At 39.3% G+C, this 16926-nt stretch overlaps 1 protein-coding gene across 7 annotated transcripts in view; it reads left to right on the top strand.

Moving 5' to 3' along the window:
* Nucleotides 1-13758, top strand: part of mical2b (microtubule associated monooxygenase, calponin and LIM domain containing 2b) — a 54739-nt gene extending 40981 nt beyond the window's left edge. For 5 of the 7 annotated variants that reach the window (XM_067500844.1, XM_067500843.1, XM_067500838.1 and 2 more), the window contains 13 exons: nt 1584-1665; nt 6399-6560; nt 6963-7013; nt 8261-8376; nt 8526-8735; nt 8860-9035; nt 9151-9536; nt 10100-10170; nt 10265-10354; nt 11353-11446; nt 12049-12157; nt 12243-12316; nt 12399-13758. In XM_067500844.1, the coding sequence (XP_067356945.1) occupies nt 1584-1665; nt 6399-6560; nt 6963-7013; nt 8261-8376; nt 8526-8735; nt 8860-9035; nt 9151-9536; nt 10100-10170; nt 10265-10354; nt 11353-11446; nt 12049-12157; nt 12243-12316; nt 12399-12628 (1851 nt within the window). In that variant the 3' untranslated portion in view covers nt 12629-13758. The other 2 variants (XM_067500841.1, XM_067500845.1) reach the window with 2 other exon arrangements.
* Nucleotides 13759-16926: the final 3168 nt, after the last annotated feature.

Raw genomic sequence — 16926 nt, 5'->3', positions numbered from 1 at the left:
AGCAATTCAGTGTAGCAACTCACCCCCAATAACGACAACAAAAAATAGAAGTTATTTTTGGCTTCCTTAAATATGTGGCATGGTAAAAACTATGGTATCTAGTTAATGACATGAATAAATACAGAGAAGCAAAAGTAGAAAGAGTTTAGCACAACCCCAATTCAAAAAAAGCTGGTACGATGTGTAAAATGTAAATAAAAACGGAATGCAATAATTGGCAAATCTTATCAATCCATATTTTATTCACTATAGAACTTAAGCAACATGTCAGATGTTGAAAGATATTTTACTCAAAAGAAAAATAATTTTAAAAAACAAAGTTGGAACAGGACGATGTTTACCATTCAGCACCCAGACTCTTCTCCTGTGAAGCCGTGCTCTTGTGATGGATGCAGTATGTGGTTTAGCATTGTCTTGCTGAAATATGCGAGGTCTTTCCTTGGGAGTAAATGTTGCTCTAAAACCTCTGCCCTTTTCAGCATTGATGGTGCCTTTCCAGATGTGTAAGCTGCCCACACCATCAGAGATGCAGGCTTTTGAACTGTCTGCTGATAACAAGATGGATGGTCCCTCTCCTCTTTAGTCCACAGGACACAGCGTCCATGGTTTCCCCCATAAATTTCAAATTTTGATTCATCTGACCACAGAACAGTTTTCCATTTTGCCTCTGACCATTTCAAATGATCTTTGGCCCAGAGAACGCGGCGGCAGTTGTGGAAAGTGTTCACATATGACTTTCTTTGCATGATACAGCTTTGTGGTTCACAGACAGTGATTTCTGGTGTTCCTGAGCCCATGCAGTGATGTCCAGTAGAGAATCATGGCTGTTTTTAATGCAGCGCCACCTGAGGGCTCGCAGATCACTCGCATCCTAATTTTGACCTTCATCCTTGTCCGTTGCGCATAGAGATTCCTCCCGATTCTCAGAATCTTTTGATGATGAAATGTACTAAAGATGGTGGGATCTTCAAAGTCTTTACAATTGTACTTTAAGGAACGTTTTCCTGAAATTGTTCGCCAATTTCTTGAACAGTTTGTCACAGCTTGGCAAACCTCTGACCATCTTTACATTTGAGAGGCTCTGCCTCTCTGATATGCTCCCTTTATACACAGTCATGTTACTGACCTATTGCCAATTAACCTAATTGGATGTGAAATGCTCCTCCATTTGTTTTTGATTTGCGGCAATTACTTTTCCAGCCTTTGTTGCTTTTGTTTATGTTGTACTGTTGTAAAAAAATATGGGATTCTGAGATGCGCTAATAATTGCATTCTATTTTTAATTGTTGTTACACATCATACAAAATTTTTTGAACTGAGGTTGTATAAAAATAGCGTAAAATGTAAAACAAATGTAATTTTTTTAAAATAATTGCCTATAATTGCTTTACTACTATCCATATTAGTAGCCACTGGATGTATCAGATGTTTAAAAAATATCATAGAACAGTAATTGTGTATTCATTTCATGTGCACACAAAAAGTGGCAGAATTTTATTTTTGCATTACAGTAGTTGTTTTGCTTTTAGCTCAGGACTGATGAGTATGTTTTATGTTCCTTCTCTGTATGTTGATTCATGTAGGAGGACCAAAGCTGTGTCGCACCATCGTCGCTGGACAGCGGGAGCTACTCAACCACAGGCAGGGTCCAGATCCAGCCTCAAGGTACCCTGGTTTCCTTGCTTAGGCGAGGCCTGAGTTGGCCGAGGCGTGCTAGCCAGGCTGTTTGTGTGTTGCCTCGACACGTGTTGGAAAATATGTGTGAGTCGTTCACAGCTGTGGGGTCTCATGTTAGGAGCCGCTTTCATGACTATGTGTTCCTGTATGAGCTGCTGAGCCTGGGCTTTCCCCTACTCTGCATGATGCATGAGGTGCTGGGACAGATCTACCAGGAGCCCCAGCCGGCCCCACTGGTTCAGTAGCAGTTCACTTGGGAGGGGGAGTAACATGGGGTATTTGAACTGGCATGGAACCCAAAATTATTAGAATTTGTCCTTTTACTGCCTAAAACTGATAAATCAGGGGTTGTTGTTTTTGTGGTTTTGAAGTTTTCAGTATTTTTTTAAAGCAACTTGTTGCTACAGATGTAAAAGTGCAACACTTGATGAGCTTCTGCTGCTTGTATACAGTGGACATGACAACAAAAATCCATCATAAGCATATTGTCATTTACGTATGTGCATGTAAGTAGTGCACAGTACAGAGGTGACTTCAAGAGTGATGCATGAATAAAATACTGCATCACTGCTGGTTATTAGCGCAGATCCTCTGGTTAATGTGAGTTGAGTGTCAGAATCTAATAGTGTTGCAATAATATCTAAAGGGGCTAATATCCCAAATGGTTTCTTTTCTGCATTGCAGACAAGCTTTAAAGTATGCAAAAAGAATATGTTTTTATACTGTATTAAGGACATTTAATTACAGTGACCTGGCCAACGTTTTATGTAAACCGCATGGTGTTCTGACGTTACACTCTGCATGATGTCTGCTGCACCTTAACTCAGCACAAGAGATGTGCAATGGAAATGCCAAAATAGTGTTTTCTCGGTTGTGCTTTTTTTTTTCTTCTTCTTTTTTTTCCTTTTGAAATAATGTCAGAAAATATTTTGGTTGTTTAATCAAGTTTTTGTGGTAAATTTTGTAGATTATACTATTTTACTTTACAATATCTGTTCTGTTAAAGATAATGGTCTGATTTCACTTTATATGAATATCAGAATATCTAAGAAAATAAAAATGTACGAATAGTACAAAAAAAATTGTGCTTTTGGATTCTGTGACAGTGTAGGCAACTCATTTGAGCTTTTCTTTGTCCTTCCACAAGCAAAGCCTTCTACTTGTTACAAGAGGCCCCCTATTTTTTACTATGTAAAGATCTGTAACAGAAAACAAGAAACTTCGGTCACACTGGGCTGTAAATAGCAAAACCAGTAAGCTTCATTGGATCAAAATTGACATCTTTTCCTTTATTTTATTTTTATTTACATTAAAAAGCAAAAACAATCTTGACTCAGTGAAAATATTTTACCTCGTTCTTGTTTTTATATTTAAATATTGCAGTTCTTTTGTAATTTTTGATGAATTTTGTTGTATGCTATTTTGTAAATGGCACCATATGTAAACTCAGTCTTGATTATTTGATTTTGTTTTGTAGAATTACAAAATAGTTCTTGAATATCAAGTTAAAGCAATGGCCAGTTTTTGGTCAATTCTTACATTTCATTTGATGCAATATTGTAATACTTTCATTGGCTGCAGCAATATTTTGTTTAAGTTTCATCACTCTGTTTTCTTCCCATTTTTCATTTCCACCATTTCTCCACATCTCATTCAGTTTTTTCTTTCCCCAAATTCACCTTCCCCTTTTTTGTTCACTTCATTCTGTTCAGTCTGTTTCCAATGCTGCACCCTCTGATTGGCTGATTCCTGCCAGTGGTGAAGTTGATGATTGGTCTTGCTGTGTTCCAGTTGCATTGGCTATCTTTGTAGCTCTGCCTTCCTTTTGCCTAACCTAGATTAACCACTCATAAACCACAATGATGCCATGCGTATAGCATGTTCCGGAAGGAGTGTAGCAATAAAAATATTTACCACAGTTCACCTCTACATAATTCCACTCTTACTACTACCACATTTCTCAACATGAAAAGACCAAAACTAACATGGATCTAGTCTGTTTTTTAAAACTCTTTGCTTTCCCCATCCTACCTTTGATACTTATGTATTAAAAGATGACTTTGCTTACATTCTAAAATAATTGTATTGTCCACACCCATCATACAGATGCTAAACCAGCATTGAATCTTCTCTACTCATGGTTGATTAGTTGTTAGTCTGCAGCCTGAGTGACCTTGCTGATCTTTGCCCTAGGCCCTTGTTGTTCTCTTGAAATGATTATAACCCAACCAAATACACAGATCCACTGGGTGACATTTTTCTTCATTCCAAAATGTGTGGTATATTTTTAATAAATAATAATGCTCCATAAACAGTACGTGCTGGAAATTGCAGGCTGGCAAAACATGTATGCAAGTATGGACGGTTTTAGATACTGTATGATTATTGTGGACAATGTGATTAATTAGAAAAATGACCAGACTTATCCTTTAAGGAGAACAACATTTTGTTCAGATATTCATGTTCCTTAGAGGATGAATCTTCATCACTTATGGGATCCCTCTTTAAATCACAATGAGCTTCCCATGTAATGTGTAGAATTAAATGTCCGCTTTCTCGCATTTCTAAATGTGAGAAAGTAATGATATTCCGAAAGCAAGTTTTTGTCTCAAGATGGGCTTTTGATTCAGTTTCTGTAGAATATAGTGTTGTTGGTTTCCCAGACACTTATGAGTAGGGTGACTTTATTGGTTTTTGGTATTTGTTCACAAGTTACAGTGGCTAAGTATGTGCAAAAAGCCTTTAAAGTTTTAGCTGACAATCAAGCTAGAACCCTCAATGCCGTAAAACAGACCATAATGAGTGGACATGTGAACCTGGCCACGCTGCAAAAACAGCGTAGACGTTGTTGGACCTGTGACAGTGATTTAAGTAGATGTAGCACTTTTTAGTTTAGTTCGTCACTTAAGCCATTCGGTTAAGGCTTAACCACTGGCTTAACCGCTCAGTGGTAGAGCATAGGGCTGGAATGCAGAACGCAGCTGGTTCGTATCCCACCCTACCAGGTGTGGCCCCAACCAGCCACTAAGGGCGACCCTGGTGCGGGTCCTGACCAGATAAAAAAGGCAGGGTTGTGTAAAAACACATGCCAAATCAACGTGAAGGGACACGCCGAAAGCCGTTGTTGGTTAATTTAGGGCCACATCATCAGTGCTAACCCCACTAATGTTCATGTTGTGCTGTGCTCCCCCTAAGACCAAACATCCATTGCATTTGAATGCTTATGATTTTCTTTTTTTATCCTCACTTCTCCTCAAGCCCATTTGACAGTAACGTATCTGTCCACATGTCTGTGGTCTGTCTGTGGTTCCCTCTGTTTCAGAACAAGGCCTCTCTCACTCAGAGCCCCTCTCCAGGTCTCTCTCATGTACCTCCTAGATTTTTGCTCAGGAGATCAACACCGTAAATGCAGCTTTTTGCACACTGCGAGATACATTTTGTTGATTTACATTTTATTTTGTAGTTGTTTATGACAAGTCTCGACACAGCCTTCCAGCCTTGTTTTCCATATTGATGATTACTGTAAAATTTCTTAATTTATGATATTTATAATCTGTAAATATAATCAAAAATAAATCAGTTTGATTACATAATTTGCTTTGTCCTTTCTTGTCAGATAGTTGAATTGCGTTAATTGACCAATTCCAAGGAGCTAAAGCTAAAAATGATTGAACAAATAACACTCACAGGTTATTTTGAGCTTTTCTACATCTTTTATCAGCAAACAATTTCATCGACTAGCTTCGCTCAAAGCAAATGCTTTTTCACTTCTTTGCTAATTGGATCCAACATCACCCACACAAAGCACTTTCACAATCACAGCTTTTGTTAACAAATAACACATGCTTTATAACATCTCGTGAGAAACAGAGCTTAGGATTGTGGCAGATTTATAGGGTGGCACACAGCAGTGGGGTTATACAGATTAGCCTTAATCAAATGGCTTTAAATTATGCCCCCCCCCCCAAAAAAAGAAAAAACCTGAATTATCAATTTAATGTAGCCACAAACATAACAAACAGGCTTTGTGTAAAAGCATAATTATAACCAAGCATTGTTGAGCTAATGTGACTGAATAAATGGTCTACGTGTAAATTTGTGCATCACCTGTCACCTGGGCTCTGCTACTGGGTCTTTTCTATCCTTTCCTTTGGATCTTCAGTAGTGTTTATTGTATGTATCATGTACATTTTTAAGCCTGTGCAGTTTTTAATCTTACAAACCAAACCAAAGTGGGAACACCTGTATTACAAGTAAAATTAAACATCTGTGTATCTCATACATGGCATACGAAGGGGGTATCAACATTTTTACATTTACTTGCTGTGACCAAGTGGAATCACCTTTGGAAAGATTCTGTACAATGTTGACCTCATTATTCTGTGAGTACACTGTTATATGAACGTCATGGATACTGCTTGTGTTGCTGATAGAAACTGTTAGTGTTGATTTTGGAAAAACTGAAATGGAGTAGCCCTTTTCCTTATTGTTTTTGACCAATAAGTTTATTGTATGACACATTTATAAAAATATGTGATGATTGACTGCCATTCTCTAAATGCTACTCTTGTTTATGTGATAAATTACACGTAGTAACATATTTTCTGAAGTAGACTTCCAGTAAGACAGTATGCATGAAATTGGCTACATGCTTATGCTTGTCATAGCCCTAATTTAATGTGAATTCAAATTTAATGGCCACATACTGTTTCTATTCACAGGTGGGGCGTCTAACTTGCATCCAAAACAGCTGGATAAAGGTCAGGATACAGTTGTTGAAGAGACAGAAATGGCTGTAGATGCTCTGAAAACTGTCTCCAATGTAAAATCCTCAACCCAAGAAAACCCAGGTGGAAACGGCGAAAGCCTGGATAGAACCAAAGGTCAGTATGGATCCCACAGAACAGTTTGCAATTTAAATTTTATTTCGCAGAATCTTGTGTTACCTCCTGCCTGGAGTATAAAGCAGAAGACAGAGCAGTGTTTAAATAAAAAATAATAATTTAAAATGTGCTGAAATAAAGTAACTGTCCAAATACTCTTGATTATAGCAGTGAACCGACTGACCTGCAATCTGTACAGCCACATTATACCTGCTCACCATCAGCATGTTTTTGCTGTCACTGTGGAAATATTGGAAATTACATTTAAACTGCTGTGCCAAAGTACAGCCTCACAGAGCTGCTAACATGGGTGTCCACTTTATGTAAATGTGCCTTATTTTGTCTCATATTTTCATTTTTATTATATGTCTGTAAATCTTAATTTTTCTTTTTTGGGTCTAGGTCATTGTAAAACCAAAAAGAATAATCGGTGGAAAAGCAAGATCCACGCACGTGAGTATCTTTATGAGAATTTTTATTTTGTCTTACTGTGCAGTTTCTTCCAGTTTTTTAAGTTGGATTGTACAGAATTTTACTTACATCTTGATTTAGAAAAAATGTGCCTACGTTGTGGACAGTTGCACTTAATTTGCTACCTTATTCTCGTGCAGTATAATCTTATGGATTTCTTTTGCATTTTGCACTTTGTCCAAAGTCATGTTGACATGTTCTAAATCTTTACACATATACATGATGGTAACATCAGTTGACTGTTAGTGGCCTAGACACATAAGGTAGGCTCACTGTTGGTTTAAGGTTGTTGTAATGCCATATGTCCAACCCTAGAGGTCAGGATTGTTCTGTTAAACACACTTATTTTTTCAAGATCTATCCTGACTTTTCTGGAAATGAACTTTGTAGGTCCAAAAAATATTCACATTAGTTTTCCAATGAATACAAGTCTTATTTGGTAACTAAGCTTTGTTTAATGCCGGCCTTTAAAACCTACTCCACAACACCTTTTGTCCTTAAACAACATTGCCAAGGTGATGAATAAAACTGTTGCTGATTAACTTTAGACCTTTGTATCCCACAGAAAGTTTAATTCTTCTCAGCAAATCCAGCATTTTCTTTTGATATCACCTGACATTTAGAGTTTTCCAAAGATTTAGGGCCATGTTCTTAAATCCATTGAATTCCCATCCATCATAGGCTTCCTCTTACTCCCCTGCACAGCTTAGCACTCATCCACTTATTACTGCTTTTTTCATTTATCAAACACATTTGTAATTTTGATTGTACTGTACCAGGTCTGAATCCCTTGTTTTTATTATAGCTTATTATAAAAATACATGTATAATAAGAGAGTAGCATCAGAAATTTGTTACATTGTCTTTATAAATTGGTGCAGTTCTTTGGAAGAGTTTCCCAAGATACTTGCAGCCACAGTAAACTGAAAGGTTTCAATTTGGAGCTAACGGAGTGATTGATGAACACTTGATTATAAGCTGGCATCCTTTGTTTGTATATTATAGTCCTGGCTATAGATTTGAGCTTGACCTCATTTAAATGTCTGTGTTTCCTCCTGATCAGAGCTTTTTCGCTTTGTGTTTTTATCCTCAGTAATAATGAATTGAATAAAGAATCTGAACTGGGTTGTGTGGCATGTTACTATCCTATAATTGTGTAACTGAATGGCACAAAATAGATGCAGTATTTGGAATAATTGATATAACATCTTTCCTGTTTTCCATCTGCAGCTTTGTCTCTAATCTTTATTAAAACCTTCCCAAGAAGTGGACCACAGGATAGAGAGGGACCAGAGTGTGTCCCTGAAGCTGACTTTGAGGAGATCAAAGTAGAAAAAATACCAACAGTATGTCGAGTGATAATTATTCTTAATTTCTTTGTACATGTACAAAGTCTCTGTTGCTAATCATCAACGGGGTGCTCGTGTGATTCATTAACTCTGCATAGGTATTTTTAACATCCCTGCGTAAACAGATTGCGTTGTTATTCCCCCAGACCTCCGATGGCAGTTCCAAGACATCAGCAGATACCCAGAACCCTTCAGAGATCAGTGAGGAACAGACAGCCGGCAACTCCTCCAGCCCAAGCAAGCGTTTAATACCTAGTACTGAGAAGGAGAAGCTTCTAGACTCGGACATGGGGGTGACACCAGAGGACACTCCCATTAACACAGATGCCAAGACTACACTACAACGTGAAAACCAGGTGGGGACCTAAATATAAATGAAAGATGTTGCGTTGAGCCACAAACTGTGATGTTACAGAGACGAGTGGAATTAATTCCACGTTATGTTAACAGCATTTTTCCCGTCCTCTGATGTTTTATCAGTTAGAAGCAGGGACAGAAGCAGATAAGCCTCAGACAGACTCTGGCCAGAAGGGACAACAATCCCAGAGCCAAAACTCTTCCTCGTCCCTCTCAGCTTTTCAGCTTATAGCCAACGCCTTCAGGAGGACATTTAGTGTGACCAATCCCTCCAGGAACTCCAAGACTGCAGTGATAATGTGTGTATAAACTACTTTGGTTATAGTTTAAGTGCCAGATTTAAAAAGTTTTACATTTTAAGACACAATTAATGTATTTCCATAAATGGACACTGTGATTTGTCCCTTTTACCAGGAGACCCAAACACGGCAGGTCCCGAAAAAACAGGCCCATGTCGGAGGGAGCATTCAGCATGAGCTCCCTCTTCAGCATTGAGAGTTCTGACCCATCTGGAGAGGAGGGGAAGGTGGCCTGCAAGCGTGAAGCTTGGTGGGCAGCTGTGGAGGCCGATCCATGGGGGGCAGGACGAGACCTACCCTCTTTGCTTCAGCAGGTCTCCCTAAAAGGCCGAAGGGACTCTGGAGGGGTGTTTTCGGACAACATGGGCTCATTGCCTCGCAGGAGGGTCAACTTGTTCTCCTCCCTGAGGCTGAGGAAGAGGGAATTATCAGACAGCGAAGGGAAAGACCAGGAGGCTCAGAAGGAAATCAGGGCTATCCTCACCAACCTCCGGAACAAAGGCTAGTGATTGCTTTTTAGTTTGTGATTTTTTAAAGACCGTGAAATGAACAATAGACTTTCCAAGTTTTACTCTTATAACCCTGTTTTAATCTGTCATTCCTCATCAAGCTAGATACATTTTTATAAAGAGTAAGCGGTTATACATTTACACCTGTAGCTCTGTTTTGGAAATTTTATATAAGCATTTTTGCTGAAAGCCTCATTTAAAAGTGGCTTAATCAATACGTTAAAGTGGTAGGTAATAAAGCAAAAATAACAAGCTGAAATAACTACTTCTAACTACAGATACTACATATTATCTCACAATTTAGAGTGTTCCTCAACATAAGCAACACCATTGATGTTGCACTCTGTTATTAGCTATTAACAGTAAAGCATTTGCAGTGACTACACGCATCCTATAGGCTGCACGTGAGCTGATTTTAACCAGCCAAGTTTCCTTCTTTTATTGTTTTATTCCAGTAGTTTTTGAGACCTTGAGAAGTAAAACTTTGATTTCACAGCAGAAAACCAAATATTGTAGAACATATACTCACTTTTTTTTATTTTTATTTTTTTTTAGCTTCTTGTCAGAATCTGGAAGAGTCTTCCTCTAGTGAGGATGAAAATGAAAGTCCGGCATTCAATCAGAAGGTTTGCACAGATCAGTCATAAAGACATTACGATGCCAGTAAATGCTACACATCCTGTATTTATAATGCTTTCCCAAATGTCTCGTACTCCCCAGCTGTGTGCTGAGAAGCAAATGAGGAAGCAGGAGAAGACGGTGGTGCAGCAGGCTAAAAGAGAACAGCTGAAGAGGCTTCACAGAGCTCAGGTATTATTCTTTTTAAATTCACTCATTTTCTTAATCGAATGGTTCATGCAGGAGAGCTGTCCATGGCCTCGCTGCACTTCCTTGAAAATAAAATGTGAAAGCATGTAAAATCTGTTGGACTGAAGTGCCTTTTCTGCCAGTGATAATGATACATTTTCAACATTTACCTGATGCCCCAAAAGTACTGTATAAAGATGTACTACTTCAACAGATTGCCTGTGTTTGGTTAAGTAGCTGTAGTACACTGTAGTCTGTGCTCAGACTAATGCTCATAATTATTGTTGGTGTCATTATTCTTCTCGTCTGGATTCTGTTACTATTACACTAGGCAGGATTTTTTTTTTTTTTGTATTTAGACACACCTGCCTTACCAGTCTAAATTACAACTCCTCTCCCGATACTTGGATTGTATTTACTCGCCATATTAAATGAATAGTTCAACATTTGGGAAAGATGTTTATTGGCATTCTTGTTCAAGCTATGCAGAAAATATGCTGTCTGGTCATTGCAAACATAGGTGGAATCAGGAGCGAGCAGAAACAGGGACTGATGTACTGTACCGTGGAGCTGAGCTGGAGCAAGAACTTTGCAAAAAACACTGCACGGCAGTAAACATTCCATTACACAGGGATGTCTAAACCATCTTGATTTATTACTAGTCATACCTTATGATTGTACGTCTGCAAACAATGTGTTTTGAGTTGTATCTTCCTCACGAGTGAGTTTGAGCAAGCCCGAGGAGGCTGCAATGCAAAACTCTGAAATGGCAAAAATATGGAAGTCACTTCAGGAAGCACATCTTCCAGTACAGACAGACATACAATAGAGAGTACAGAGAACATAGTAAATTGACCATATTAGTAATCAGAATGAGAAAATTACAACAGTACATGTACATGAATTAACATGGAGAGTATGAAAGCAGAAATGTCAAAGAAAGTTTGATCTCCTTTGTTGTGTTAATATGAGCTATACTGTGAAATATTTGCATTATCCAGGTGATCCAAAGACAACTAGAGGAAGTTGGAGAGAAACAAAGAGACCTTGAGGAACATGGAGTTGCTATAGAGAAGGTCCTAAGAGGAGAAGCAGGTATTCAACAAAACCTGCACACACCAAGCAGCGTTTTGTCTGTTTCTGAGCCCAAACAAGACATTACAAAGCTACTTTTAATGACACAACCCTGCGCTATAACACCTTGCTCCAATCTACAATACATTGCAGATCAATGGATTTCAACTGTGAAAGCCTCATTGTTCTTCTTTTTAATTGCTGTGCACATACTTCTCAGACCATTTAGAAATAAAGCATTGCCTTGTAATCCCGGTTTGGTTAAAAGCCTCTACATACAGTCGATGGTCGTGTTCACAATAGGCAAACCGTGGCTTTATTGTTCATCTTTTACAGTCGAGGGCTTTGTTTGTGTTCTAGTGAATAGTAAGGGCTTTTCAGGTTGAAGCGAAGTAGATGCCATATGTCTGTTTGTGTGCTTTGAGATTTGGTCCCAGCATCATTTTGTTTTTCTTGTAATGTCTTTGCAATAATTATATAAAAACTTTAAAATACTTTTTTTTTCTTTTTTTTTTCTTTATCTTGGCTCCTTTCCACTTACATCTGCTACATTTGTTGATGTCTGCTTTCCTGCATGCTTCCTTCCTTGTTCTGTCCTTGGTCTATTACTCCTCCCTTCCCAGAAGCAACTCAAACAGCTGAGGCTGATGAGGCCGAACTCTATCAATCCTGGTTTAAACTTGTGCTGGAGAAGAACAGATTGGCACGCTATGAGTCTGAACTCATGATCTTGTAAGTGGCTGGATCTGATCTCTCACATACGGATAAAAGACTGCAGGAAAAATGGATGTTCAGCCAATATTCTCCTTTCTCTTAGTGCCCAGGAGCTTGAACTGGAGGACACGCAGAGCCGACTGCAACAAGATCTCCGACGCAGAATGGCAATAGAGGGTAAAGGCTGAGCATGCAAGAAAACACACAAACTGGTAGTCGTGACAAAATCATACCTAAATGTCTTCCTGCTTTATTCCAGACACCAAGAAGAGCGCCTCTGAGCTTCAGGAGGAGCAGGAGATCCTGTCTGAGATCATGAGGATGGTGGAGAAAAGAGACATGTTTGTCTCTCTACTGGAGGAGCAGAGGCTGAAGGAGCGGGCTGAGGACAGGGACTTGGAGAGCCTTGTGCTGTCCAAGGGGTACGAATTCCACTGGGCTCAGGCAGATGACAGCTGGGGGCAGGAGAATCTGGAGTGTGAAGGCTGAATGTTGAGCGCTTTGGTGGTAAAGGGTAAATGTCATGAAAATCGTTATTCAGCCTAAATAAAACAGCAAGTGCTGAGTTCAGACACTGAAGAGGAATGGAAACAGAGCCTGAGATAATTACTTCCTTTACAGCCATCAGGGCTAATAACATCTATGCCATTAAGGTTATTTGACCTCTGCTCAAAAGCGTAATCGTTCATGGCTCATGCTAACACTGACATGAAACTGTGTGTATAATATGTTTAACTGCTTATTATAATGTGACTAAATGCCTTGTAAAAAGAAAAAAAAAATCATGTGAGCCTCATCAAACAGACTACCTAATCAACAGGTGCTTTATGTGGTTGCTCGGATTAGGGTTTGTTGTGACATACCTATTACTGTAACATTGTATAGCCTCACTAAAAAGCACATGGAGCAATTTGTCCTCATGTTTTAGATGTTTGGAGCTTTTTGTAAGCCATCATTATTCTTTCACTTTGTGCTACAATACTGTCAAATAAAAAGTCGTATTTATACTCAGACACTAATGAACACAGGAGAGGTAACACCTGGCAGACCTACAGCCGTAAACTCTGCCAGGTGGCCTAAAATTTCAACCTTTTACTCCTTTATGACACTAATTGCCAGTAATTCTAGACAGAATCACAGGGCAGAAAATTGTTGCTGCACAGTTAAAACTTTGATGCATGTTGCACATCTGGCGACGCCAATAATGATGGCATAGCCCAGGTCTTCCGTTAGCTGACGAGGCTAAACAGTTGCAGTGAAATCACAGGGCCAGAGATGTGACATTTCCAAAGTTTGAAAGCAAATCACACACTTTTATGCTTCTAATTCAGAGTGGTTTTACTGTAACTGTTGTCAGCTAGGCTGTGACTCATCATGTTATTGGGTTTAACATTCTTTGGCCTTAGAGTCCAAATGAATGGCCTCCCTCTAAAAAAGATAAATGTTGCGTTTACATGAGTTTTTATGTATGATGTGAATTAACAAACATTAAATTCAGAATAAGTTATGGATGTTTCATGATTAAAAAAAATTGTAACCTTTGTCATTTTTCTATGTTTTGTTTTTATGCTTAACTATTTTATGTGTAAATAATCTCAATAAAAATTAATGTGAAACTTGTGGGTAGCTATGCTTTTTTTTTTTCTTCTGTTGAGAGGTTTGCTCTTAGCAACTCTGTTACATGAACACCCCATTACTTTTGGTACGTCTTTTAATTTGTTGTCTAACAGGGTCAAGAGTTTCAAAGGGCAACAGACTCGAATGCAAAGGGGCAAGTATCAGTAGTAAGCAAACTAAAAAAATTATTTTTCTTGGTTAGAAATGTTTCCCTACTTATCCTAGCAGCTTCTTCAGTCTGAATAAAGTGGCTGGGGGAACCCAGTTCTATCCTCCAGAGGCCTAAATAGGCTTGTTTAGGTGGGAGGTGGGAACAAGGAGGTGGTCACCAAGATGTAACGATTAAGGCCCTAAACCCCTAAGATGGGGGTCATTAGGTGTGGTCCTAATCTTTCTGGGAATGGATGAAAGGGCAGCATGGAAAATGTGACAACATCCTCAACATCCTTTGTCCTTCACGTGTAGGTACACTGCTGATTCTGGTCCTGAGCTGTTGCTTCTCCTGTCCTGGGCCATTCTCTTGTGTAGAGGCTGTTCGGTTTCTCCAATCTAGAGCTCTGAGCACTCTTCATTGCACTGGACTGCATACACTACGTTGCTCTTCTTGTGTTTAGGTGTTTGGTCTTTTGGACTTGCGAGTCCTTGTCCCAGTGTCTTTGCAGGTTTGAAGTGAACAGGTATGTGGTGTTTTCTGAAGTTCCTTTTGAGCTTCTCTGACACTCTAGCTAAGTAAGGAATCACCAGGATTTTCCTTTGATTCTGAGTCTCTGCACTGTCCATTGTTCTTCTGTTGGATCTGGACAACATCTTGTTTAAGTCCCACCGCAGCCCTTGAGAGCTGTGCTCAGATGTCTATCCTTATTCTTTTTGGCTTCAGAGGAGGTGGGGATGTTTTTTGCCCTGTGGTGCAGGGTCCTGATGACTCTTAGTTTGCATCGCAGTGGGTGGTGGGAGTCAAATCGTAGGTACTGGTCAGTGTGTGTGAGTTTTGTGAGGATTTCTATTTCTAGGTTGCCACAAGTCCAACATTCACTGAGCAGTCCAGGAAGGCCAGTCTGTTTATGTGGTCTGTGAAAGCCTGTACCTCCTGGATCTTGTGCTTTATCCAGGGGTCATCTACATATCTGATCAAGTGGGTTGGTGCTGTCCCTGGGAAGGAGTGAAGTGTTTTGTTTTTTTCTCCACTTTCTCCAAGTATAGATTGGCAACAATAGGTGACACTGGAAAACCCATGGCACAGACAGTTTTCTGTATGTATAAGTCACCTATGTAAGTGAAGTATGTGGTGTTGAAACACAAGTCCAGGAGGTAGCAGATCTGATCTGGGTTGAGGTTGCTTCTACTGTGCAGGGTGTGTAGTCTTTTCCTAATGACTGTCAGGGCATCTGTGGTGGGGATGCTGGTAAGGAGGGAAGTGACATCATGGTTTCATCAGTATGCAGTTTCAGCTCTCTGACCCTGGCCCAGAGTTTTATATCCTCCAGAGGCCGACTCTGGATATAACTGGGTTCCCTAGCCACTTTGTTGAGTGGCAACCCAGATCAGATCTGCTACCTCCTGAACTTGTGTTTCAACACCACATACTTCACCTACAGAGGTGAAGTATGTGGAAGGTAGAGTGCAGGAGGTAGAGCGGTTGTCCACCAATCTCAAAGTTGTTGGTTCAATCCCTGGATGACTGAGAATCTTCACCGAGACATGTTTAGTACTTTCACTTAATTAAAAGATTTGAAGTGGTGCTTGCAATGGAAACGTTTTTTAGGCCAACACTTGCACTTTTATGTAATTATTAAGTTTGCATACTTCTACCAACTCTGCACACACAGTAGTTCACATTTTGCGGTGTAGCTGCAGACTGCTCGGAGTGGCCATGCTGACCCTTGTCCTCCATGACATTATTAAGACAAACAGTCTTAAAGTTGTGGCTCATTGGTGTAAGAACATATTTTCAAAGCACTATATTATGTTTCAGTTTCTTTTTATTCTTGGTCTTGTAACATTTTTTTAAACATAATGTGACATCAATGCAGCAAAAATGTATATTTTCCAGGGATGGCCACTTTCTGATACCAATATTGTGCATCATGTCTAATCCTGTCTTTGTGTACTTGTACTAATAAAACTTCTCCAATAAGACACCTGATACAAGGGTAGACAGAGCTGTTGACGACAACCAAGGGTTACATAACCAAAACTTGAGGTTTGCTTTGTTTTACAAAGCCATTTTACTTTAATGTTCCTCTGCAATTCAACAGCCTGTGTTATTCGCATCTCTGTGGTTTGTAATATTTTTTTCTTTTCTTTTTGTTCTTTTAGTCAAAAGTCGGTACACTAATCAAACACCAGTCGCCACAATATTTGTTTGGAGAGAAGAACATGCAAGACATTTTATTCTTATGGGAATGGCTTGACTGCAGAGGGTTGATGAGCATTTCACTGCAGCAATTCACACTAGGAGCAAAACAGTTCAGTACTTGTATTTGTACTCAGTATCGGTCAGCATCAAATTTGTTTTTGAGTTTCATGGAATCAAGACATTAAATATAATTTTTATGTAACGGCTCCAAAGATCACTAGGCCACTGCTGTGTCCTATTTGTCAGCCTATGGTCCTTTAATGTCATTGCAATTTTACACACTTGTCATGTAATTAATGTGAAGCTCAAGTTTTTCTATGCAAGTATTTGTTGCCGAACTTTATACATCACACAGGTTATGTTTATCGTTTTCAGTTAGCCGTTCTCCTAGAATCTGTGTATTGTTTTGTTGACTCGCTGCAATGTGCCGTGAATTCAGGACAGCACAAGCAGCATGTGCTGACTTTAAATAGAATGCAAAGCATAGCAAGCAGGCACAAACTAACCCCCTGCTGGATTGGTTTTAGAATGCAGCCAATGTTGAGGGGGGCTCCCTAGACCTAATTTAGGAAAAGGGAAGGGGCTTGAGCCTCCGTAGCCCCCTCTACACGCACCAGTTAAACAAATAACTTTATTTCATTTTCAATGATAATGGAAAAAACATGTGTGCAGTATGCTAGTCATTAAGAAGCTTTAAAAAAAATAAACAATTGATCGCTATGAAAACATGATTATATCATTTCATAATGTTGCTAATGGCACATGCAGTTGGTCTCTTGTGGTCTACTAATTTCTGGCTACTTTTTGTGACCCT

Source organism: Channa argus, chromosome 4 (assembly GCF_033026475.1).
Source record: "Channa argus isolate prfri chromosome 4, Channa argus male v1.0, whole genome shotgun sequence".
In the NCBI taxonomy this organism is placed as follows: domain Eukaryota; kingdom Metazoa; phylum Chordata; class Actinopteri; order Anabantiformes; family Channidae; genus Channa; species Channa argus.
The sequence above is the reverse complement of the archived record's forward strand: the minus strand, read 5'-3'. Positions and strand labels throughout refer to the sequence as shown.